The sequence below is a fragment of the Taudactylus pleione genome, unplaced genomic scaffold (assembly GCF_031769625.1).
Source record: "Taudactylus pleione unplaced genomic scaffold, aTauple2 ptg000041l, whole genome shotgun sequence".
NCBI classification, from domain to species: Eukaryota; Metazoa; Chordata; class Amphibia; order Anura; family Myobatrachidae; genus Taudactylus; species Taudactylus pleione.
In genome coordinates this window covers 68,768,864-68,794,406 of record NW_028284443.1, presented here as the reverse complement: position 1 = coordinate 68,794,406, position 25,543 = coordinate 68,768,864, and the positions used below count along the sequence as shown (strand labels likewise).

At 41.7% G+C, this 25,543-nt stretch overlaps 1 protein-coding gene across 5 annotated transcripts in view; it reads left to right on the top strand.

The window, feature by feature from the left end:
- The window catches only part of SCEL (sciellin), a 108,681-nt gene that overhangs the window by 5,337 nt on the left and 77,801 nt on the right, over positions 1-25,543 (top strand). For 4 of the 5 annotated variants that reach the window (XM_088459131.1, XM_088459105.1, XM_088459114.1 and 1 more), the window contains exons 2-6: positions 15,537-15,593; positions 17,099-17,207; positions 17,306-17,368; positions 20,734-20,799; positions 24,739-24,804. In XM_088459131.1, coding sequence (XP_088315257.1) covers positions 15,560-15,593; positions 17,099-17,207; positions 17,306-17,368; positions 20,734-20,799; positions 24,739-24,804 — 338 coding nt within the window. In that variant the 5' untranslated portion in view covers positions 15,537-15,559. The remainder of the gene's footprint in view (positions 1-15,536; positions 15,594-17,098; positions 17,208-17,305; positions 17,369-20,733; positions 20,800-24,738; positions 24,805-25,543) is intronic. The other variant, XM_088459123.1, reaches the window with a different exon arrangement.

Genomic DNA, 25,543 nt, shown 5'->3' with positions numbered 1-25,543 from the left:
TTGTGGAATAAAAAAACAAAACATGCAGCAAATAAATAAAACAAATTCTTCCTCCACTCCTGGAAGTGTAGCTAGCTGTTCAGAAATGTGGAAAATCATTTTTTAACACCCCTGTGATTAGGGGTGTTACAAAAGCTAGTATGCCCTGTACACCTCCAGCTCGTTTTATAGAGTCCCTGCGTACTGCAAGGGTCCAGGAACCCAACTCTCCTGATGTTATGGAGCATCTCAGCTGTTTTTTTACTTTCATTATAATAAGTATGAATAAGTTAATACAACGTTCATATAAAGACATAGAGGACCTGCACACAAAGTGATTTAAATTCATCAAAACACTGAAAAACTGTAAACAGTGACTATAGCCTCATGAATATCACTGTCACTAGGCCACACCTCAAACTATTTTGGGATTTGTTCTCTGTGTATTCAGCCTTGTTTTTTTATTATATATTGACAGAACAACTATCTCCTCTAAACCCCAAGTGCGCTGTCTTGCAGTTATCCTTGACTCCACCCTCTCCTGTAAACCACACATTCCGTACCCCTCACAGTCCTGCCATTTTCATCTCAAAATTATCTCCAGGTTCAGACCCTTTCTCACCCTGGATGCTAAAAAGACCCTCACCCACTCACTGGTCATTTCCAGATTGGACAATTGTAAACTTCTCCTGTCTGGCCTCCCTGATTCCCATCTCTCCCCACTCCAATCTGTCCTCTATGCTGCTGCTCGGCTCATCTTCCTCTCCAAACCTTCTACATATGCCTCCTCTCTTCTACAAGCCCTCCACTGGCTCCCCTTCCCCTTCAGAACCCAATTCAAGGTTCTTACACTCACACTCGCTTACAAACCTTCACCCAGTCCTCTCCCATTTACATCTCAAACCTCATATCCCTTCACACTACTTACCTCTGAAATTCTCTCCCTCTCCCTATGAGACTGTCCACTTCTCTACAAATCTTCAAACTGGCTCTCAAGACCCACTACTTCATCAAAGCCCTCCAGCTCTCATCCTAACCTGCTGCTCCATGCTCCTTCCTCACTGTCTACCCCATCTGTGTCACACCTTTATGTCTGCCCATTAGAATGTAAGCTCTGCCGAGCAGGGCCCTCTTCCCTTATGTGCTTCTTCTTCCCATACTCATACTGTCATCTACTTCTAACTCCCCACAAGGGCACCTAACACTTGGTTGCTTACGCTCTGCTGCTTGTTGTTGTTGTCCTTGTCCAGCATTGTATCATACTGTAAGTGGCTGTTAACTTGTTCGTTCACTTGTTCATGTGCCTTGCAAGGTGCTGCGGAACCCTTGTGGCGCCATATAAGTAAAGGATAATAATAATAATAATAATAATATATGAAATTCTTACTGATTTATGATATTCTTGCAATGTACTTGGAGGTGGCTGGGGTGGAGGATTAATTCAGATAAAAATATCTCTGCTATCTGATAGATCTTAATTAAGTATCTTGCGCAAAACAGGGTGGATTACAGGAGTGGCCTGAGAGTAATTAGATTATATTGGGTTCACCATAAGAGCAAGGGCTTAGCAGTCCCGTTCCAGTCTTCATTTTAACATCAAACTTTAAACAACGCTTCAGCTATTCTCCTTCATACATTTCTTCTGTTATTATTGATTTATTTCCATGAATACTGGTTTAGGTTCATCAATAACATCTGCATCATTTGTCTGCTCATAACTTTCAGAATCAGGATATTTTGACTATTTTCTTCACACGGCAAAAGGTCAAAGGTCCTATTATTTATGTCCTCTGTTGATAGACAATGGTATAAACATTCTCTATTATTGCCAGTGGCGTAACTAGGGTATTTGGAGCCCAGGGCAAATTTGAAAAGGGAGCCCCCCCCGATGTGCGGCAAAAAATGGTCGTGGTCACTTAAAAATGGGGCGTGTCAACATGACACACCCCTTTATTTTCACGCTGAACATTCCTATCCATATGCACCTTAACCCCAGTAGTACCTCTTATACAGTACCCCCAGTATGCAGTTGTGGACCCTCTTATGCAGGTCCAAAGTAGTGCCCCTTATACAGTATCCCCAGTAGTGGTCCCTCTTTTACAGCCCCCAATTAGTTCCCCTTACTCAGTACCCCCAGTAGTGGCCCCCCCAAATTCAGTGCCCCTTTTAGTAGTGTTCCCCCTTATGCAGTGCCCCCAGTAGCAATCCCCACAATGCAGTGCACCCAGTAGCGGTATCCCCTTATGCAGTGCCCTTTATATAGTGCCCCCGGTAGTAGTCCCCCCCTATGCAGTGCCCTTTATATAGTGCCCCCAGCAGTAGTCCCCCCCATGCAGTTTTCCCAGTAGTGGTCCCCCTTATGCAGGCACCCAGTGGTGATCCCCCCTATCCAGTGCCCCCTGTAGTGGCCCTTCCTATTATTGCCCCCAGTATTGGTCCCACCAGTGCAATGCCTCTAGTAGTAGGCCCCTTTTTTAATGCCCCCAGTGGTAGTTCCCGCCCTCCAAGTAGTAGTCCCCAGTAGAGGTTCCCCCTCCCGATTAAGTGCCCCCAGTAGTAGCCCCCCCAGTAGAGGTCCTCCCGATAATGGTGCCCCCAGTAGTAGCCACCCCCCTCCCTCGTTGTGCCCCCACCCCCAGTAGAGGTCCCCCCAGTAGTAGCTAACCCCCTCCCCCGTTGTGCCCTCAGTAGTGCAGACAGGTTTAAAAAATATATATATAAAAATATACTTACCTGAATCCATGCTGTTGCTCCGGACCACGACACCGCTCCTGCCGCCGCCCGTGCTGGCGTGCTCAGCATTATGGGAGAGACGTCATGATGTCATGACGTCTGTCCCATTACCCACTGCAGGAGCCGGACGGAAGCCCCGCTCTTGCAGTGGGTGCTGCAGCAGTCAATGAGAGTCTATCTGCGATGCGATGCGTGTGTTATGCACAGCCTGAGCCCGCCTCCTAGCGCTATTGGGCAAGCGCTCAGGGGGAGGGAATGGGCTCAGCTGTGCAGCACAGGACCGGCGCTGGAAGCCTAGCGCCGGTCCTGTGTAAATGTGTAACACTGACCGCACTCACTGCGGTCGGCGCTACACTGGTGGCTAACTAGTGCGGGCCGGAGGCACCATGCCCGCCCACCCCCTTTGTTACGCCACTGATTATTGCACATCTTAGAGGACTGGTAGGTGGAAATATACAGATGTGTACACATACATCTTGCTTCCTTGTTCGTCAATTAGCCCTTCTAGTCGCGCCATGCCGTGGAGTGACTCAGTAGCGCTGAGCATCTTTTCGTTCAACCTTTTCCCTTCAAATATGTCTTATTCGAAGTGCACAGGAACAGGACGCCGAAACAGCTTCTGCTGATTAAAATGATATGCAGCATGTCTATATTCTGTGTGCAACTGCGGTGTAACTGCATGCGAAACGCTACATTACAGTGTCACAGCTGCTGACACTGACATCAGGCTCACTCTGTTTCATAGAAGTCTACGGCTGATGTTTATTTTTAACTCATAAGATCTTGCAATGTGTCAGGCCTATGTTATCAGTGGGTAACTCACAAGGAGGGGCCCTACAGCTTAGGAACCCATCAGGGCAGATGACTGAGGGAGTGGAGAAGTAAATCTTTCTTAGTTTATTTCTTTCCTACTGTAATTCTGTCATAAAGAAAAAGTTTTATTATTAGGGGAGTTATCATTTAAGTCACGTGAATAAGAGGACATTAGAACTTTCATGGTTTTATAACATTGGTATTTATGTACTTAAATGTTCTTCTCTGTATAAAGTGCCCTTGGATGTTGCAATAAGTGTCTCTCGAAAAGCACTGGTAAACATCTGATTTCTGATACCACTGAAGAACTGTAAATCTAGAATAATTATATGAAGTCTTTGCAGAGCTCATTAAAATATTTAAATAAGTTGTTTTTACATTTGGATTAGGTGCATTATTATGGCCTGCATTGTATTGTACTGTAAGTCACTTGTTGCTTGTTCACTTATTTGTCTATGTACTTCAGGAGTGGCCAACCCGCGGCTCTCGAGCCACATGCAGCTCTTTTGAGTTTCCGATGCGGCTCGGCAGACCCCCACTAGTACTGAGAATGCTGATTTCTGAAGTGATCAGAGACTAAAGAAGTCTCTGATCGGTTCAGAGGCCAGCGTTCCCAGTGATGGATGACGTCATGGCGTCACTCGTGATGTGATCCAGTTAGATCCAGCAGGCAGTGGAAGTGGCAGCAGCAGCAACGGCAGGACTAGGGAGCCCTGATGGCGTGAAGCGGTGCCAACATGAAAACAGGTAAGTTTCTTCATAGAGGTGTGGGCGGGGAGGGGGAGCTAGTACTGGGGGCACTACCTTAGGGGGCACGACTACAGGGAGCATTGCAGAAGGGACACAACTATTGGGGACATTGCCTAACGGGCACAGCAACACAGGGCCGGCAACATAAATCTTGGGGCCCGGTACACATGTTTTTGGGGCCCCCTATCCGCTCTCCTAACCCTTATCCTAGTCCGTCACACCTCCCCATCTTCCACAGCACCCGTGTCTGTCACACCTCCCCCTCTTCCTCAGCCCCTATGTCTGTCACCCTCCCTCTTCCCTAGCACCTGTGTCTGTCACACCCCCTCTTCCTTAGCACCTGTGTCTGTCACACCCCCTCTTCCCTAGCACCTGTGTGTCACACACCCTCTTCCTTAGCACCTGTGTCTGTCACACCCCCTCTTCCCTAGCACCTGTGTCTATCACCCCCCTCTTCCTTAGTACCTGTGTCTGTCACACCCCCCCTCTTGCACAGCTCCTGTGTCTGTCATACCCCCCCTCTTCCACAGCTCCTGTGTCTTCCACCCTCTTCATTTGCAGCTCGTCCCCACCACTCACTTCGGGATTCTCTAGTCCAGCCTGGCCCAGGCCAACACTCACCTGCTGTGTTGCCAGTGTTCTTCAGACTTCCCCAGCAGGCTGGCTCCAACCCGGTGGCTTCTCTTTGATTTAGCGATGTGACGTCATGATATCACGCACGCTGCACCAGCCTGGCCTCCTAGTCACTGCCGGGAGCCCGGGACTCGGGAGGATCTAAGCGCAAGCCCGCATTTGTCGTGCCAGGTGCCCTGTTTACACAGCAGGTGGCAGAGGCAAGGGAGACGTGCACTGGGCTCCCAAAATGTCTGAGGGTTCAGGGCTCCTCGGAATCTCGTGGCCAGATACAAGTGTCCCCCTTGCACCCCCCTGTCGCTGGGCCTCCAGCTATTGGGGGCATTGCAGAAGTGGCAAAACTACTAGGGGACATTGCATAATGGGCACAGCTACAGGGGGTATTGCATAAGGGCCACAACTACTGGGGGCATTTCTTAATAGGCAGAACTACGGGGGGCATTCAGAAGGGGCACAACTACTGGGGGCATTGCATAATGGCAAAAGTATAGGGGGCATTGCATAAGGGCCACAACTACTGGGGGCATTACTTAATGGGCACAACTAGGGAGCATTGCAGAAATGGGGAAACTACTGGGGGCATTGCATAATGGGCACAGCTATGGGGGGCATTGCATAAGGCCAGCAACTACTGGGGACACTGCATAATGGACACGGCTACAGGGGACATTGCGTAAGGGCCACAAATACTGGGGCATTGCTTAATGGGCACAACTACAGGGGGCATCGCAGAAGGGGCACAACTACTAAGGGCACTGCATAATGGGCACAGCTACAGGGGGCCTTGCATAAGGGCCACTACTACTGGGGGCATTACTTAATGGGCACAACTACAGGGAGGCACTGCATATGGGGCACAGCTACAGGGGGCACAGCATAATGGGCACTGGCTTTCTCAATGTACTTTATGTGGTTCTGGATTTCAATATGTATTTTATGTGGATGTGTATTTAAATTTATTTTAGTGGATCTGGCTTGTTTCTGTGTATTTTATGTGAACGTGGCTATTTCAATGTATTCTATATTGCTCTGGCTTTTTCTTTCACTTCAACATTGAAATAATTACATTGGCAACTTTATGTAAATTGTGTATTTTCAAAGTGCTGGGCTCGCCGCTAGCGTGACTAAAAACAGGGGTGTGACACAAGGTCATGCTCCTGCGAATGTCATACCAAAAGCGTGCGCACAAAAATGGGGCATGGCCTTGTGACAGCTAGGCCATGCCCCGTTTTAGCATGCGCATGCGTTCGTCTCTTCAACTTGACCACAGATAATTTTCGGCTCTTTGCCTCTGACTGATTGCCACCCCTGATGTACTTCGTAAGGCGCTGCGGAACACTTGGATAATAATAATAATGATACTTTGTTACGGTACATTTACACCTCTGACTAACAGCATAGAGTTGGGCCTTTTCCCTATACTGGGATTCACTTTGCATCTTCTCTGGGAAGACGCATGTTAGCAGGAAAACCAAATTTTAAAATGAGTAAAGAGGGTAATCCTAAAGAATTAGTAGGCTGGACTATGATGTGACATTATTAACTTTTCCACCAGCCTGCCGGATTATATTCCGATCGTTTATACACTTTTGTTCTGAGATTTCAAATATTCTAGGTAGGCAAGTAGGTGCACATGTTCACATAACAACGTATTGTTGTTCCCTAGAATTTGTATTTGTTAACGACCCTTATAGACTGTAAAGCATCATTGTTAGAAGGAATAACATTGGGAATATTGTGAGAATTCTGAATGTAATCTTCTTGAAATAAAGCGGCCTTCACAGTTAGTCATTGCAATGTATTTCATGTATTTTACATTATATGTTCTTACTGATAAGTTTTTCACAGGGGTGTGGGCGGGGAGGGGGAGTTAGTACTGGGGGCACTACATTAGGGTGCACGACTACAGGGGGCATTGCAGGGGGCACAACTACTGGGGGCATCAGACAAGTGGCACAACTACAGGGAGCATTGAATAAGAGACACAACTATTGGGGGCACTGCAGGGGGCACAACTACTGGGGGCATTAGAGAAGGGGAACAACTACAGGGAGCATTGAATAAGAGGCACAACTACTGGGGGCATTGCAGGGGGCACAACTACTGGGGGCATTAGAGAAGGGGTACAACTATTGGGGGCATTGGAGAAGGGGCACAACTTCAGGGGGCATTGCAGAAGGGGTACTATATGTGTGTGTGTATATATATATATATATATATATATATATGACCTTTATTGATAGGGGCCCCCACATGTTTGTTGCCCAGGGGCCCCCACAGAGCTTAATCCGGCCCTGCTGCCATAGTCATGTGTCTAGTTGCCATATGTGATATGTACAGATCTATCTCTGCCTATAGTTAGGCAAAATATAAAAGGCATAATAAGATCCAGCACCATCAGCCTAGCTTCTGCCCCTCCTGTCTATGGCTATAAATGACTGGCTGTGTGGCTATCCAACATATCCTGATATGCTACAGAGTGTATTGTTAGGGTTACATGCAGATTATAGACTTAAACTAGGAAGTTACTGCAGCAAACAAACACTAAACAACTAAACTAGATGAATTGCTTATCAATATATTTTCTTCCTAGAAAAGTAGCACCTCACTTGCTAAAATGAATGAATACTGCTTCCCCACATTTTGATAAATGACATAAGACTCAGTGAATAACTATTCCTGATGACTGATAAAGGTGTGCAATTGCCATAGAAAGCTAATCTCTACCAGAGGTGTAGGGATTGACAACTATAGGGATCAATAACCTACTGGGCCTTAACAAAAACGTGTGGTTGTCTAATACCATATACATTTTACCATTATGTGCTGCTTTCTAATAGTCAGTACCTTTGCATTCTTAATTTATATTCTATGTACTGTATTTCTACTTCAAGTGCCCCTCCCCCTATGTATTTCTACTTCTGTTGGGGGTAGAGGAACAGGTATGTTCAACACACATAATTATCATACATAATAATATTTAATGATACAATACATTGATTTATTTTATACAGTTGGGATGTGTTGGTGTTTGGTCCATGGACACTTATAGAGATGGATGCACAAGGAGAGTATTATTTATTTATTAACAGTTTCTTATATAGCGCAGCATATTCCGTTGCGCTTTACAATTGTCAACATTGATAGAACAAAACTGGGTAATAGCAGACATATATAGGTAGGAAGGCCCTGCTCGCAAGCTTACAATCTATAGGTATCATAGCAAAGTGCCCTAAATGTGAAGCTAGACTTTCTATCACCCGACAATGTATTCCTCCTCTCTAGTAGATAGTAGTCACTCACTCCTGGCTTGCTTGTATAAAAAGTCAACATTGTCAACTATTAAATATTTGTAGGGTGAGGGCAAAGCCTAATACATTAAGTTGTCAGCACCTGCTGCATTTATTTTGTAGTTCCACCATATTATACAAGGAGCATTGCAGTGGCCACCATAAAAGAATGAGAGTAGTTGTGACCGACATACAATACAGAAAGTCACAGTGCCTGCCAAATAATACAGAGAAGATCAGTAACCAACATATAATGCAGAGAACATTAGTGAACGCCATGTAATACTGAGAGCAATAGTGACCACCATATAATATTGAGAGCATCAGTGACCACCATTCAATACAGAGAGCATAAGTGATTACCATATAATATAGAATTATCGACGACTGCCATATAACAGAGGCCATGTGTGACCTCCATATAATACTATCAGACCATACAGTAGAATTGCCTCATCAATAATGAATCCCTCCTCAAAAACAGTGAGGTGAGTAAAAAAATGTTTCTTTTCAAAGTTTAAAATAATATGATGACATCACTTGGAATATCTTTGATCCAGGGCACCAAGAAGTATGGGGGTGGGTTGGGTACATATTACAATTATCCAGTCCTGCTAAAGAGGAGCAGCTAAGCCCCCAAAATAGTGTACATGAGCCCCTTTAGCAGAACCAGTGGTGACACATCTGTGGATGGGGCCCAGAGTCAGACATCCCAATGATGCATTGCCATTCTCACATAAGGTATCCACACCCCCTCCCCATATGTGGCATTACCTTGGACACAGGACCAAATGCGGGATTTCTATAGGTGGGTTCAAATGTGTGCATGGGGAAGCCTGTTTATCAAGCATAACACGGCAGTAATTCTACCACTGCAATACATTCCCACACTACAGTAATAGTCAGCATGACCGCTACCTTCACAAGTTATAAATAACAACAGCGCAGTTGCTGATGGAGGTGGTGAGTTGAGCACAAGGAGAGAGAGGGGTATTTTAGTTGCTTAGTGCGTGCCTGGGAGGTGCTAGGTTGTTGAATTTAGTTTGTGTTTGGTTAACAGCTACCATTAATATTCAGTCAACACCTACAGTATTCTTCAGCCACATATGAAAGTTTCTGTTGAAATTAGCTACTATGCCACTATTGTTTCTATGTAGATTAGTACTATAGTACTGTTGTACTGATTGGATTACTCATACATTGCAGTCAATACAAGCAAGTACGCAATATTTCCTGATTTTGAATGACCTGAGGCTGATCACATAAGAGAAACATTTGGCAGAGTGCTGTGCAGGAGTGACTGCAAGACCCGCCAGTTTCACTGTGTGCATCTGCATGTTTTACAGAGGTGTGGACTCTGAGTCACCCTCCCCTAATCCACTATCATGCTTAATGATCCTGTAAGTATGGGCATTTAACAATTCATTTGCTACATAATAATACTAAGGGCTAAATGTCTCTAAGTATCCTAAACCCATGTTAAATTTTTAGGAAATTGTTGGCAATTTATTATTAGAGTTATTAACCTTATATGCCATATATTATTATTATTAAATGAATTAAGAGCATACTGTATGTGATTGTATTAAATAGCCCATTTGAATACAGATACGTCCACATATATCTATCCTCGATGTGCTACAAGTCACGTTACACATAACGAGTGAGAGCCGCGTGACTTGGTAACGTCTTTTCACCTTCAAATGCGTCTTATTCGCACAGTGAATAGGACGCACAGGCAGCTTCTGCGGATTGAAATGATATGCGGCATGCCTATATTATGTGTGCCACTGCGGGTGCATCTGCTTGCGAAAAATGCTACGTCAGGGCTTGTGACACTGTAACATAGCATTTTGAATGCAGTTACTCCGGCATGGCGAGTCTAGAAGGGCTGTTTAACGCACAAGGAGGCTAGATGTACGAGGACATGTCTGTATAACACACATTAAAAGCATAAACCAAACTATAGGTATTCTTATTTGTGGGCCATGTTCCCTGTGTTGCTGGACCCCACAACTATTGCATTGCTATGGCTATAGAAAGCACTATTACATTGCTATGGCTATAGAAAACATTATTGTATTGCTATTGCTATAGAAAACACTATTACATTGCTATGGCTATAGAAAACACTATTACATTGCTATGGCTATAGAAAACACTATTGCATTGCTATGGCTATAGAAAACACTATTGCATTGCTATGGCTATAGAAAACACTATTGCATTGCTATGGCTATAGAAAACACTATTACATTGCTATGGCTATAGAAAACACTATTGCATTGCTATGGCTATAGAAAACACTATTGCATTGCTATGGCTATAGAAAACACTATTGCATTGCTATGGCTATAGACAACACTATTGCATTGCTATGGCTATAGAAAACACTATTGCATTGCTATGGCTATAGAAAACACTATTACATTGCTATGGCTATAGAAAACACTATTGCATTGCTATGGCTATAGAAAACACTATTGCGTTGCTATGGCTATAGAAAACACGATTACATTGCTATGGCTATAGAAAACACGATTGCATTGCTATGGCTATAGAAAACACTATTGCATTGCTATGGCTATAGAAAACACGATTGCCTTGCTATGGCTATAGAAAACACTATTACATTGCTATGGCTATAGAAAACACTATTACATTGCTATGGCTATAGAAAACACTATTGCATTGCTAATGCTATAGAAAACACTATTGCATTGCTATGGCTATAGAAAACACTATTGCATTGCTATGGCTATAGAAAACACTATTACATTGCTATGGCTATAGAAAACACTATTGCATTGCTATGGCTATAGAAAACACTATTGCGTTGCTATGGCTATAGAAAACACTATTACATTGCTATGGCTATAGAAAACACTATTACATTGCTATGGCTATAGAAAACACGATTGCATTGCTATGGCTATAGAAAACACTATTACATTGCTATGGCTATAGAAAACAATATTACATTGCTATGGCTATAGAAAACACTATTACATTGCTATGGCTATAGAAAACACTATTACATTGCTATGGCTATAGAAAACACGATTGCATTGCTATGGCTATAGAAAACACTATTACATTGCTATGGCTATAGAAAACACTATTACATTGCTATGGCTATAGAAAACACTATTGCATTGCTACATACATGCCTACCCTCCCGGTTTTTGCGGGAGGCTCCTAATTTTTCGGGTAACCCCCCGCACCCCCGGAAGGGTAGGCAATTCTCCCGCATTCTGCCCACTTCCTAGTGAAGTGGGCAGAATGAGGAGAATACCCGCGGCAATCGCGGGTCTCCGTGAAGGGGGCGGGGCTTAAGCTGTGATTCGGCATGAATCACAGCATTTGGCCCCGCCCCCTATGTAAATTGTGCCCAATCGTGGCAATTTTACCGTGAGGGGGCGGGGCTTAATGAAGTGAATCGTCAAGCCCCGCCCCCGTCGGCCCCCTGCTGCTTCTCTTACCCGGGCTTCTCCCGGGAAGAGAATATTAAAGGTAGGCAACCCTGCATTGCTATGGCTATAGAAAACACTATTGCATTGCTATGGCTATAGAAAACACTATTGCATTGCTATGGCTATAGAAAACACTATTGCATTGCTAATGCTATAGAAAACACTATTGCATTGCTATGGCTATAGAAAACACTATTGCATTGCTATGGCTATAGAAAACACTATTACATTGCTATGGCTATAGAAAACACTATTGCATTGCTATGGCTATAGAAAACACTATTGCATTGCTATGGCTATAGAAAACACTATTACATTGCTATGGCTATAGAAAACACTATTGCATTGCTATGGCTATAGAAAACACTATTACTTTGCTATGGCTATAGAAAACACTATTACATTGCTATGGCTATAGAAAACACTATTGCATTGCTAATGCTATAGAAAACACTATTGCATTGCTATGGCTATAGAAAACACTATTACATTGCTATGGCTATAGAAAACACTATTGCATTGCTATGGCTATAGAAAACATTATTGCATTGCTATGGCTATAGAAAACACTATTACATTGCTATGGCTATAGAAAACACTATTGCATTGCTATGGCTATAGAAAACACTATTGCATTGCTATGGCTATAGAAAACACTATTGCATTGCTAATGCTATAGAAAACACTATTGCATTGCTATGGCTATAGAAAACACTATTGCATTGCTATGGCTATAGAAAACACTATTACATTGCTGTGGCTATAGAAAACACTATTACATTGCTATGGCTATAGAAAACACTATTACATTGCTATGGCTATAGAAAACACTATTACATTGCTATGGCTATAGAAAACACTATTGCATTGCTATGGCTATAGAAAACACTATTGCATTGCTAATGCTATAGAAAACACTATTGCATTGCTATGGCTATAGAAAACACTATTGCATTGCTATGGCTATAGAAAACTCTATTACATTGCTATGGCTATAGAAAACATTATTGCATTGCTATGGCTATAGAAAACACTATTACATTGCTATGGCTATAGAAAACACTATTGCATTGCTATGGCTATAGAAAACACTATTGCATTGCTATGGCTATAGAAAACACTATTGCATTGCTATGGCTATAGAAAACATTATTGCATTGCTATGGCTATAGAAAACACTATTACATTGCTATGGCTATAGAAAACATTATTGCATTGCTATGGCTATAGAAAACACTATTGCGAAACACAATATTTAGATTATTTATTTTAGTTTTGAGAATTAATAGAAATATGTTTATTTGCTTAATTCCAAACTGTCTTTGATCACGGCGCCCTAGACTACCAGCATTATTTTCATGGCACCCCTAAGCCAAAAGTTTCTTCTAGAGAAATTAAGAAAAAAGAAATAAATTGTGCTTGCCTGTCATCCTTAGGGCCAGCTCTGTGGTGGTGCTGCGCTTCTGTTTCTCCAAATATTTTATGATTGGCAGCCACCAGCACTGGTTTTTCCTATCACATTGACCATAAATAATTTGATTTCGTCCAATCTGTCATTCCCGGCCTTCGTTCATTGAATCGTCCCATTGGATGTACTGCATATGTAAGATGGGACAATGCAATGAATGACGCGGTGCAGTTACATGCAGCATGTGGCGATACATTGCGCTGTCATACAGCGGGTTGTGCATTGTGTACAGTGCATGTATTGTTACATCGGTCACCACATCGCTGGTTCGAATAGTGTATACCTAGCTTATATCTTGGCAGAGAGATAAAGTGTAGAAGTTGCCCATAGCAACCAATCAGCTTCTACCTATCCTTCATCCAGCAGAGTCTATGAAATGACAGTTAGAAGCTGATTGGTTGCTATGGGCAACTTTTCCACCTAGGATACATCACCCCATATGTCTCCAAATTAGCTTCATATGAGTAAGTAACTATGACCTACATCATATGCCTGCGTGGGTACTCTATTGTGTGGCAGTAGGGATAGGTAAGGGCTATAGAACAGGGCTAATGTGAATTTGGGCTCCCGGAACCAAGAACTTAAAAGGGCAGAAGTTGCCCATAGTAACCAATCAGCTTCTACCATTTTATAGACTGTGCTAGATAAATGACAGCTAGAAGCTGATTGGTTGTTATGGGCAACTTCTCCACTTTATCTCTCTCCATGGTTGATGCATCTTTCCTAATGAGAGAAATCTCCCAAATATATCAGTATTATCACTCTGGGTGGAGGGGACATTTTGAGACCCTGTAATTCATGGGTCCTTGTGCACTGCACATCCTGCACCCAGGTCAGCTGTATTATCACTGTTATTTCAGGTTTGGGTACTGAGGGCTTTGTAGGTCCAGGGTGGAGGGCATTAATTATATTTGTGTTCAGTGCTGGACTGGTATGTCCAGTGCCCACAAGTACATCTACTTACTCTAGAAGGAGTGCAATACAAAATAACACAGCATATATAATTGGTATGCAGTGTACTTGTTGACAATTATGATATATAGAAATCATTATGCTGACAGTTGCACTGCTGGAGTACATGAAATGCTTTAAGTTACTGACATCCCTCTTCCGGAGTCCACATACTGCATTCTGGCATTTTGATTGTCGACAAACTATATGTATCCTGATTTTATGTAACCCATACATTTTATACCATAAATACCCAATATCTACAATACATAATCTTTAATTATTAGTATTGTGTTATCTGAGAGCAATACAGTAATATTTCCACTGTGTAAGGAGTTAAGGCCCAGTGATTGATCCTTGGCCAATCTGAGTCTCAATCTATGCTCCTCCTTTATTTGACCACTGGCACCAAAGCATTGCTAGCAATAGGCCTAATGAATGTTTCAGCTCAAGACCTAAGTGCAGGCAAGTTCACACAGTGATACTACACGTATGTATTTTAGGCCTAGTGATTATTTTAAGACAAAAGCTTTGGTGGCAATGAGAGAAAAATATGACAAGTTTAAACTAACACTTTTTCTCTTAATTCCAAACCAGCTGATTACACACATTGGTTTGCCTAAAGTGTTTCACTCTGATTCATTTGTACAGATATTGTTACATTTGTGAATTGAACTGATTGAAACCTACACAGATGACAAAATACTTCAGAAAACTGAGTAGTTTGAAAAAGCATATTTTTACGGTTTGTACACAAGATGGGTATATTTACTAAAGATTGTTTTTCAATTCTCAGCAGCTTTGAGACCTGCACTTTAAAGGGTAATAGTATAGCACGCAAAACAATCCTGATTTTGTATGGATTACTATTGCTCTTTTAAAACCACCCCTCAAAGCCACCGAGAATATGCCGCTTTAAACAAATCTTTAGTAAGTATACCCCAACTTGCATTAAGGACTTTTAAGGCCAGTGCAATGTATGTAAATGGTGGTAAAATTGGAACCCATATTTATCAGTACTACCAATGGCCCTGTACTTGTTCCAACTTGCATGTGAGATCAGTGTGTTTTCATTATGATGCAATTTTTTGAGACTGGCTGTTCCATATTTTTGAGGTAAAGCAATTCAAATGCAGTGAGGGCAACAGTGCCTCCTCCTTGCTACTAGCATACACCACCACATTTCAAATATATTTACATTTTACATACGTTGCCAGCGGCGTTTAAGCTTGTGCTGTCCAACATCAAAGGGATTGAGTGCTAACTCCTTTATATTTCAGCACATATTGCGTGGTCATATATTTGTCACTAATGCCTGAAGTACTATTTACAGCAAAGGTAAAATGTACACAATTCTGGTTTAGACACAACTATGTATTAATTACAACCAGCAGATGTATCTAATTCCATGAATTCATGTACTTCTTTTGTTTACATTTTTTTTAGTTTCCAAGAAACAACTGAACAAGATGTCTACCTTCAGCTTTAATAAATCTGGAAATGGTAATGTTTACATGGGCCATGTATTCATGTAAAAGTATCAATGTAACATGATATGTTCATAAAGCCATACACTTTGGGCGTGATTCAGAGACGGATGGTAATGCATACACAACTACATACTCTTACTGATTGCAATTGCTAAAATATGCTAATGCAGCAGGCGGCAGATTTTGTATTGAGATGCCTCCCGGAGCTCTCGTAGCTGCCCGCAACTGTGTACACAATCGCAGTATTCTACGAAGATCTTCAAAACATCAACACCTTGAGTAAGGATATGGTCACTCAGAAAAGACATTGTAATTGAGACGCTGGATCTTTGTTCTCTGCATGGACGATCAAAGACGCTGGCTAGTACACACCCAGCAAATGGTCCCGACATGCATTTTTGCTGGAACTCTATGTAACCACCCACAAAATGGTCTATTCCTGTCAATCAATTGCAAGTGAATCCTCTCAGCGACCGTGCTCGCAATTCATTCGCAGTGTGTGTGCAATGCGGATGTAAAGCATGCGCAAACCACCAATAATTGCTCAGCTGCGTGAACATCGGAAATAGCGTTCAACTCTGAATCAGGCCCACAGTCACTGACAGACAGGGGCTGTAAATCAGGTCCTTCATCCCTCTGTGCATGCACAAAAATGGGAGTGGCCACACTCCATGGGGCATTGCCCTCATCTCTCTGCATACCCGACGAGCAGAGGCTGGAATGATGCCTTTCTGATCTAACAAGCCTCTTGGTAGTAGAGCACTAGGGATGACCATCAAAGGGAAACCATCAATGGTTACATCATTGCTGGAATCAGTGCAATGGCTGGAAGTGGGCAAAGGGTAGGACTGTATGGTTTGTGTTGGGTGCAAGGCTAAGCTCCGAGTGCCATGGGAGAAACAAAACATTGCCACCTATTCTGCCATCATTGGCAAAAACTTCGACCATCAGTGGTAAAACATCAGTGGTTGTTAGCCGTCGATGATCAATAGCCATATCTATAGAGTACCTGCAACAGATACACCTCCTGACTGTTGCATCTGATGCTGTAGAGAGTAATTACATAAATATGCCTTTACTGTAATTACACATTTACACCTCTCCCTTCCTCTATTCCGTGTCTCCAAACAAATGGAGAAGCAAAACAGGAATACGCAAAAAGTGTAATATGGATACAGGGATATACAGTGTATTGCACATGCACAGTATGAGAAAGCAGATTTTACACTTACTGTAGAAACAAGCCATGCATCCAACTCTATATTAGGCCAATAATATACAAGTACACAGAAGTAAATCAGTATGGTGCCAAACGATAATTCATAAATCTTAATTGTTGGATAAGGGGCCATGCCTAACCCACCCCCTCCTACCCTTCCTCCAGGTGTCAGGGCATAATGGAGCTCTCAGCAGCCCTGGGCTTAATACCAAGCAATGGGTAATATTTTGTTGGGTCATAGGTCAACACTGGAAAATAGTGACTGTATAAGCTATAAGTATCTATGTTCTTCTAAACAGACTCAAAAAGTAGCAGGCAAAACGTGATACAGGAAACAAACAAGAAGAGGACTCTGCTGAAGGACAGTAGTTGGATAAAAGCACAGCCCGAGGAAGAAGCTGAGAAGATGTAAGCAGACATAGGGACTATAACATGCTATTACTATTCTTCATATTGGGTGATTTCTGCTTGTTTGTATGAACTTTATTTATTCATATTTGTTACAGTAAAGATGAAAACTATGGGAAAAATATATTGAGCAAATACAAATCACAGGATAACCTGGACAGGTAATGTTATTATAATTATTATTATTAAAATGATTATTTTTTATTATTTATACAGTGCCACCAATTTACACAGTGCTGTACAGAAAATATGTCATTCATATTAGTCCCTGCCCCATGGAGCTTATAGATATGTTCCCTAACATACAAGCACACACACACACATATACATACACACTACAGCTAGTTTTGTCAGCATCCAACTAACCTAGCAGTATGTTTTTGGGGTGTGAGAGGAAGCTGAAGTCATGGAGGACATCACTGGAAACAGTGGGAGAACATGCAAACTCAGTAGAGATGGGTTTAGAATTGAACTCATGACCTCAGTGCTGTGAGATAATAATGCTAATCACTTTGCCACTGTGCTATTCATTATTAATTACAAGGGCGGATTGGGATGGAAAACCAGCCTGGGAAATTTCTGGGAGCAGCCCTAATGGGGGCGGGATCTGTTGAGGGGGTGGGGTTTGTTAAGGGGGTGGGATCCCTTCTCATAGGTTCTGATTCTGAGTCAGAGGCAGATGCTCTAGGTACTGATCAACCATCTGTGTATGGCCTCCAGTGTGACAATTCAGCATCTCTGTACACAGCCACATTCAGCAACACGCCTGTGTCATGCCAATAACACGCCCATACTATGTTACATCTGCGTCTGATTAGCCAACCCCCTGTAACCGACCAGGAATGCTCAGCACATTTCTAATACACTTCTTTGTACGTGCGTCTGAATCTGTACTGCGACTCTATACCAACACCAATGGAGTGCATGAGCGGTGCAACCCATACACATGTGCGCATAAAAAACAATGCACAAGAAAAATAAAACCCATTGGCCACTGCAGGAAAAAAATAAAACTCATTGGCCCTCACAGGAAATAATGGTCAATGGTTCTGCAAGGCAGGCAGGAAGGGTGACAGCTTCCAGTTTGCGTTCCACAGTGGAATGCAAATCCCAGAAGCACAGCCATCTGCCTGGGCCGGCAGGCACTGTGAGCTTGCCCGGCAAGTAGTTTAAGCCGACCCAGCAGAAGGGAGGATGGGACTGGTCCAGTGGGAACGTTCCAGCTGTCCTGGTGGCCCAATCCGCCTCTGATGAATTATAATATGTTAGGGCAACTTATGGGGGCTTTATGAACAAAGGCACAATATAGACTGATACAGCAATTCAATAAAAGGTGGAGGATTGTATACAACTACCTGGGATATTGCCCAGATTGAAGATTGGACCTTGACATATATCAGACTTTTTTTTACATTGCAGAACAACATTGGAGAGCATGGCATATGAAAATGTGCTTGGAGGAAATTAGTAACTGTCAGTGCAGGTGCAGTGTGACAGTTGATCCTCTGACTCACTGCTCTTCTGTTGTAGCTCTGCCTGCCCCCACTGTTACATATCAGCCTGTGCCTTCAGATCAGTGCAGTGTTAGGCACTGGAAGACATCCTCAGTGAACTTGCTTAACCAAAATTTCAAATCAGAGACTCCACAGCCTACTTGATGCACATCATGTAGACCTCCATGGCCCTGCCGACCTTCATACCTAATCCCGGTCAAACTACAAAACCATGCCAAGTTTGATGGAGCTAGGTACAAAACAGACAGACACACACATTTTCTTGCTTATTATATAGATGTGCCATCAGTTACAATGTTTGAAATCCCTAGTGCAAATCCTGATGACATGGCAGTGAGGGCTAGACATATACAGGGGACTACATGTGAGCTATCATCTGAACAGAGAGCCTGTAGCTAGTATCATTAGATACTCTGGGCCTAATTCAGAGTTGCACACATTTCCATCTGCTTATGAATCCCACAATGTTTAGCAGACTGCACATGCGTTTGGGCCTGCATACACAACTCAGAGCAATTGCAGGTGATTCAGAGTTACGTATATGGATCTCAGCCACATCTCTGTTTGCGGCTGAGTGGGTGTTACTGGCTGGCAATGGGGCGTTCGCACATAGTGGGTGTGTTATGGGCATGTTTATGGAATCAGGAGCTCATCATAGTTGAGCATATTCACAGATCCAGCCACTTTCATACACATCACCTTCACCAAGCATAGGAGTGGTGCAAGTGCCTGCTGCTAATGGTGATGGCTGCTTTCACCAGCAGATGAATGAGGCAGTGTGGTCACAGGATGCAGCCAGTTCTGAGTACAAATGGAAACCTTCATTTATTTCCAAATGGATCTGCTTATTTCAACTCTGAACCAGGTCCACTCTGTTTAAGAAGGTAGCTAATCAATGAGAACATTTAGGAAGAGATTTATATTTACAGAATTGACCCTTTCAGTCTATCATGTCTGTTTAAATGAAAATTAGAAAAACCTCATGCAGATGTACTCATCCTATAGCAGTGATTCCCAACCTCGGTCCTCAAGGCACACTAACAGTCCTGGTTTTAGTGATATCCATGATTGTACACAGATGGTTAAATCAATATAACTGAGGTACTAATTAAGTCATCGGTGCTCAAGTATGGCTATCCCTAAAACCTGGACTGTTAGTGTGCCTTGAGGACCGTGGTTGGGAATCCCTGTCCTATAGTAATGTACAAATAGGGTAACCCTGCTATTTCTATCCTGTACTCTGCATGAAGTGTTTACTTCTATGCTTGCTGTTTGTTACAGATAATATAGAAAAATGATCAGCGCTGAGTGTTCCTCCCAATTATCAATAAATACAGTGGTGCTTGAAAGTTTGTGAACCCTTCAGAATTTTCTATATTTATGCTGAAATTTGGCCTAAAACTACCTCAGATTTTCGCACAAGTCCTAAAAGTAGATAAAGAGAACCAAATCAAACAAATGAGACAAAAAAATTAGATGTGCTCATTTTTTTATTGAGGAAAATGATCCAATATCATATATCTGTGAGTGGCAAAAGTATGTGAACCTTAGGCTTAGCAGATATTTTGAAGGAGAAATTAGAGTCAGGTATTTTCAATCTATGGGATAACAATCAGGTGTGAGAGGACAACCTGTCTTGTGTGAAAATCTGACGTAGTTTTAGGCCAAATTTCAGCAGAAATATAGAAAATTCTGAAAGATTCACAAACTTTCAAGCACCACTTTAGCTCCTGTGCAGATAATTCCATTTTGAATGGACTATAATTATAGTTCTGAATAACAGAGGAAACAATATAGCTGAATAACAGAGGAAGCACACAGCTGCTGGAACTCAGTTGTCCCGTGCACTGGATACATTAACAGACAGTGCAGTGTTTAAATTATAGAAGCTTAAACCTTGTCTCATAAAATGTTGCTCATGGCCAACAATTGTAACAGCATCAATGCAAAGTATACATTTGTATTTTATTCACTGAAACCTTACCATAAACTACATTTAAATTGTATTGCAGGAACAATGATAAAGAAGACAGCAAGCCCATACATAACAGATTCAAGTCTGATGATGCTTTAGAAAGGTATCATATGTTTTATACTTGAAGTCTAGCTTTGGCTGGGCCCATTGATGTATCTCTAGGGCTATGATAGCATACTGTGTAGCCTTGTAGTTTTAAGATGACCACAAGTATCATCCATTGTATGGCCTTAGACCATACTAGCCAATAGCAACCAATTAGAGTCTGTCTTCATTTTCTAGGATGCAATTGAGAAATGATAGACATAATCTGATTGGATTGCTATGGGCAACACTGCCACTTTTCATTTGTAGAAGCTTTAGTAAACCTACACCAATATGTTGAGCCTTTGTAAGTATTTTCTTCTGGTTTGTAAATGAGCCTTAATGAAGAAAAAGTGGGTTAGTAGCTAGTGACGAGAACTGAGTTATTGTGGAAAATGTGACTGGAAAGTATAATAGCAGCAGCATGGAAAATGGGAAACATCAATAACATGGAAATTGGAAACAATAATATTCATATCAAGAGTTTCAATCAATGCTATGACACATCCAGAATTCAGCTTACTCCTCATATGTAGGTTTTATTATGATTGGGATGTAGATGAACTCTCCAAATCCGGTGTGCAGAATACAGACTTAATATATGGCATCTGAGATGTAGAAGGTTGAGGCTTACATTCAGCTGAGGATTTAGCAGAGACTTTTCTGTTCCGATCCACTCTTCCTGGCTCCCACTTTATGCCACCCAGCCCCCCACCACCACCTCCCAGTCACTGCAGGATTCTACATCATTACATTAATACAGTAGATGAGTTTTGCTTGCAGTGTAAGCAATGGGTAGAATGTTTTTTTCGTGCAAGGGAGAGAGTTCAAAACATAATATGGCCTATGAAGTAGTTATATGGAAGATTGATATCATATCATATAACTACTATCATATCATATCCGTGGAGCCGGCACCCCCATTCACTTAAACTCAGGACTGAGGTGCCAGTCACAGATAAGATAACAAAGTCGAGATAGCGGCACACATGATGTAAAGGAGCTTGCGTTAAGTTGTCTTTTTGAAAATACAGGTGAGTGCAAATAACTTGAATATCTCGACTTTGCTATCTATCTATATATATATATATATATATATATATATACACACAGTTGAGTTACATTATTATGACCATCTCCTACATTTGACATTGGCAGCGTGTAGCCCATGAAGTACATCACGTGCCGTGTGCTGGCTTGGGGGTTATATAAGGTGTGAGATATGTGTGTAGAGGGCCTACACACATATCACTCATTGCTGTCATGGGTAAAAGGGCGATTTATCTGAGTTGCTAAAAGGGATGATTATTGTCTTTTGGGCCAAGGGTGGCAGTATTTCTGAAACAGCGCAGTTTGTGAACTGTTCGGGTGCTGCTGTGGTGAAAGTGTATCGTGACTGGACAAATGGCACTATTGCGAATAACCGACGTGGAAACTGCGAAGCACCACATGCCATTGATGTGAGAGGGGAACATCGGCTACAAATGTGCATGAGGGCCGACCGACACGCCACAGTGGAGCAGCTCACCATCAAAATGAACCTGAGGGCCACCAGACGTGTGTCTAAAATGACAGTTCAGTGAACGCTGCTGCGTATGGGGCTCCAAAGCAAACGGATGGTCACTGCAGCTAAGCTAACAAAGGTGCTTCGGCGGAAAAGGATTCACTTTTTAAAAGGCTCCAACAGCTGTGGGACGCACTGCAGTCAGCATGGCTCCAGATACCTGTGCCATCCTACCAGCACCTTATTGAGTCACTCCCAGCCCATCTAGCTACTGTCCATGCTGCACACGGCGGTTACTCTGGCTATTAGCTGGTGGTCATAATAATGTGACTTGACTGTGTATGTATGATTGTGTGTTCCTTATCGCACACAATCAGAATGACACTGGGCCTTATTCAGCATTGCATGTTTGCACAATGCTGAACACAGTTTCCAGATTATTGGGAATCTGCGTGTACACAGGACCCGTTCTGCGCATGTGCAGAATGGGTCCTACGTGATCGGACGCAGAGCGGCAGCAGACTGTCAGTGATTGAAAGTGTGCTGCCGTTTGTGGACAGGAAGGGGGCAGCAACAGCCTCAGTTTTCCAAAAGCAACGCACTTGATCAATGTTAGCAGAAAGATGATTGGTTGCTATGGGTAATTTATCATCTTTAGAAGGTTTGCTACATCTCCCCCATAGACACTGAGACCTTTGCAGAAATCCTTCCCGCCACCTCCTCTTACCTTTTGTGCACTATGTGGGACTGCTGTGAGTACCTAAAATCTGGTCCCTGTGTGGCCCTAGCAATAACTGGGCCCAAGGATGCAGCTTACAAGAAGTTGCAGTGACACGACTTCAGGTTTCTTACTAAAACCTGTATAATTGGATTTGGGTGCTGCTGGGGCCATCAGGAATATTTCAACTGATATTTCACATTGGGGAAAGGTAAGTGATGCATCTTTAATGTATGATCTGCATGTTCTCACTTTAAAATGTGCTAATTATACAAATATCATTTATATTAATGCCATGGCCCATGCCTATTGCCATGAATTTATTATAAGCATATAACATCTGATAAACAGTAATAATACAGTATACTATACACTACTGATGTTATGGCATAACTGTACCCCTGCTGAAAATAACAGGGATATTAGAAGTTATTGACTAGTTCTGTGACTTATGTGATGTAAGCAAGGTGTAATTATAGTCATCATAATAAATCATTAGTCCTAATGAATAATGAAACAACTTAAAGCAATTTATACATAATTCTACACATATTTATACCTATAGTTATGCCAACGGTGAATTATAAATGAAAAAAAAAAAAACAAGAGTTTATATAAAATCAGTTCACACTATATAACAATATACTCTCAGCAGCAGATTTTTTTTTACATTTGATAGAAATCCTCTATCTTAGTGGTTGGATACAAAGTAAAGAATGTCAGTTCTCATTGTACTATCTCAATGTGAAGCCATGTATGCTCATTAACCAAATTCAATTCAACAGTCTCTTTATGCATTTTATTTAAAGCTTTACATCCACCTAATGCTTACAGAATGAATTTGCATGTTCTTTGTACTCTAAAAAGTTTTTCCTGTCTTTTGTCCTGGAACATAACCTAACTAACATCATGTTTAACATTATTAATAGTACTATTAATATTGTAATATTCAAAATACTATCATGTTATTTTGTCTTTTGTGACTCACTGTAATTGGAGAGGGAGAAACTTTTCATTAATTAGTTTTCATTACTGTAATGATTATTTTGCAGTAGAGAAGCTATACTAAAATTATCATCATCAACCTATTATCTCTCACAAATGGTTTATTATTACTATTGAGAAATATGTAATGCTCAATAGTTCAACATTGTACTACGAGGAAGCAAGGCACGTATTAGGGACCTGGTACTTTGCATATCATTAGTCTAAAAAAAACAGTTAAAGCATATAGTGTAAATTAATAAACAATAGACAAAAGGAAAATATGCTATTTCCAGAGTGACCAGCTGTCTGCTGTCATACTCTATAACAATACAACAAATAACAGATTCTGATTGGTTGCTATGCTTTTTTTTTTTTAAACTATTACCTGGTCCCCAGTTTGCATTAATATCAAGCAAAGTGTTTTCCTCCAAAGCTTTTCCTTTTAGCTTCCAATTTCTGTTATTGATTGAACAGTGCATTACACTGCCCTAAAATAATCAGAACGGATTTAAATAGATTTCCACATAAAATACAAATACTTGTACTAGTTGAAACATTACATTGTATCTAACATTCATAGAGTCACCATTATAGCAATGTTTATATTATTTACTTTTAACTTTTATTTACAAGCATCACAAGGTGTACCATCTATTATAAACCTAGATTTTGCTTAACATAACACAGATTACTCACGAAATAATCTGTGATATTTGTTGAAATGCCTATGGTTCCATATTTCCCCACAGAATTTCACTGAGAAATACATCAGAAAGAGAAAATAAATCTGCAACACTGGAAAGAATCCCCATAAGGTAGCCTATAGCTGATGACGGAGAACTCAGATTTGCGCTGTAGTGTTTGTTGCACATTATAAGCTGTGATTAGCTGGTATAAAGCTTTGCACTGCTACTTCTATATCAGGAGTATTGATCTAAGCATGGGCAGCAGCTCCATAATCAATGCTCATTGGCTTTACAAATCGGCCATGAGCTCTGGAGGATGTGGCGTCATTACCATCAGTCTGACCTATCACATCCGGGAGGTTTCTGTCTGCCATCGTACATACTACTGACATTCTTACTGTAGTTATCTCTGTTCAATTAATACTGTACATAAACAATCATTCACTTTCCACAGACTTATTCAATAAAACAGTAGTTATACGAGCAGACTAAAATCTCATAGATGAAATGGGTCAGGTGAGCATCTAAGGAAACACAAATTTAGCTGTAAATATGTCCCTTTTCCTATTCTCTTTCAGTGGAAACAAAACAAAATATTTTAGTCCACCCCCCAACAATAAATCATCTGTGTTATGAAGGATATCAATCTCTGTTACTGAGCAAGGAATTATGCTACATGTTCTTACCCCTGTTGGGGGTAAGTGATGAGCAGAGATTGGAGAGCCTGCAGTATATGATACATTGTTGAATGGAGAACACCTACAAGTTAGCTGCTTGTTACAGGGCCCATATCAATTATGACTTGATTGATCTTTCTATTTACAAGAAACAATTTCCATTTCTACAACATAGCTGGCACTCAGGTATT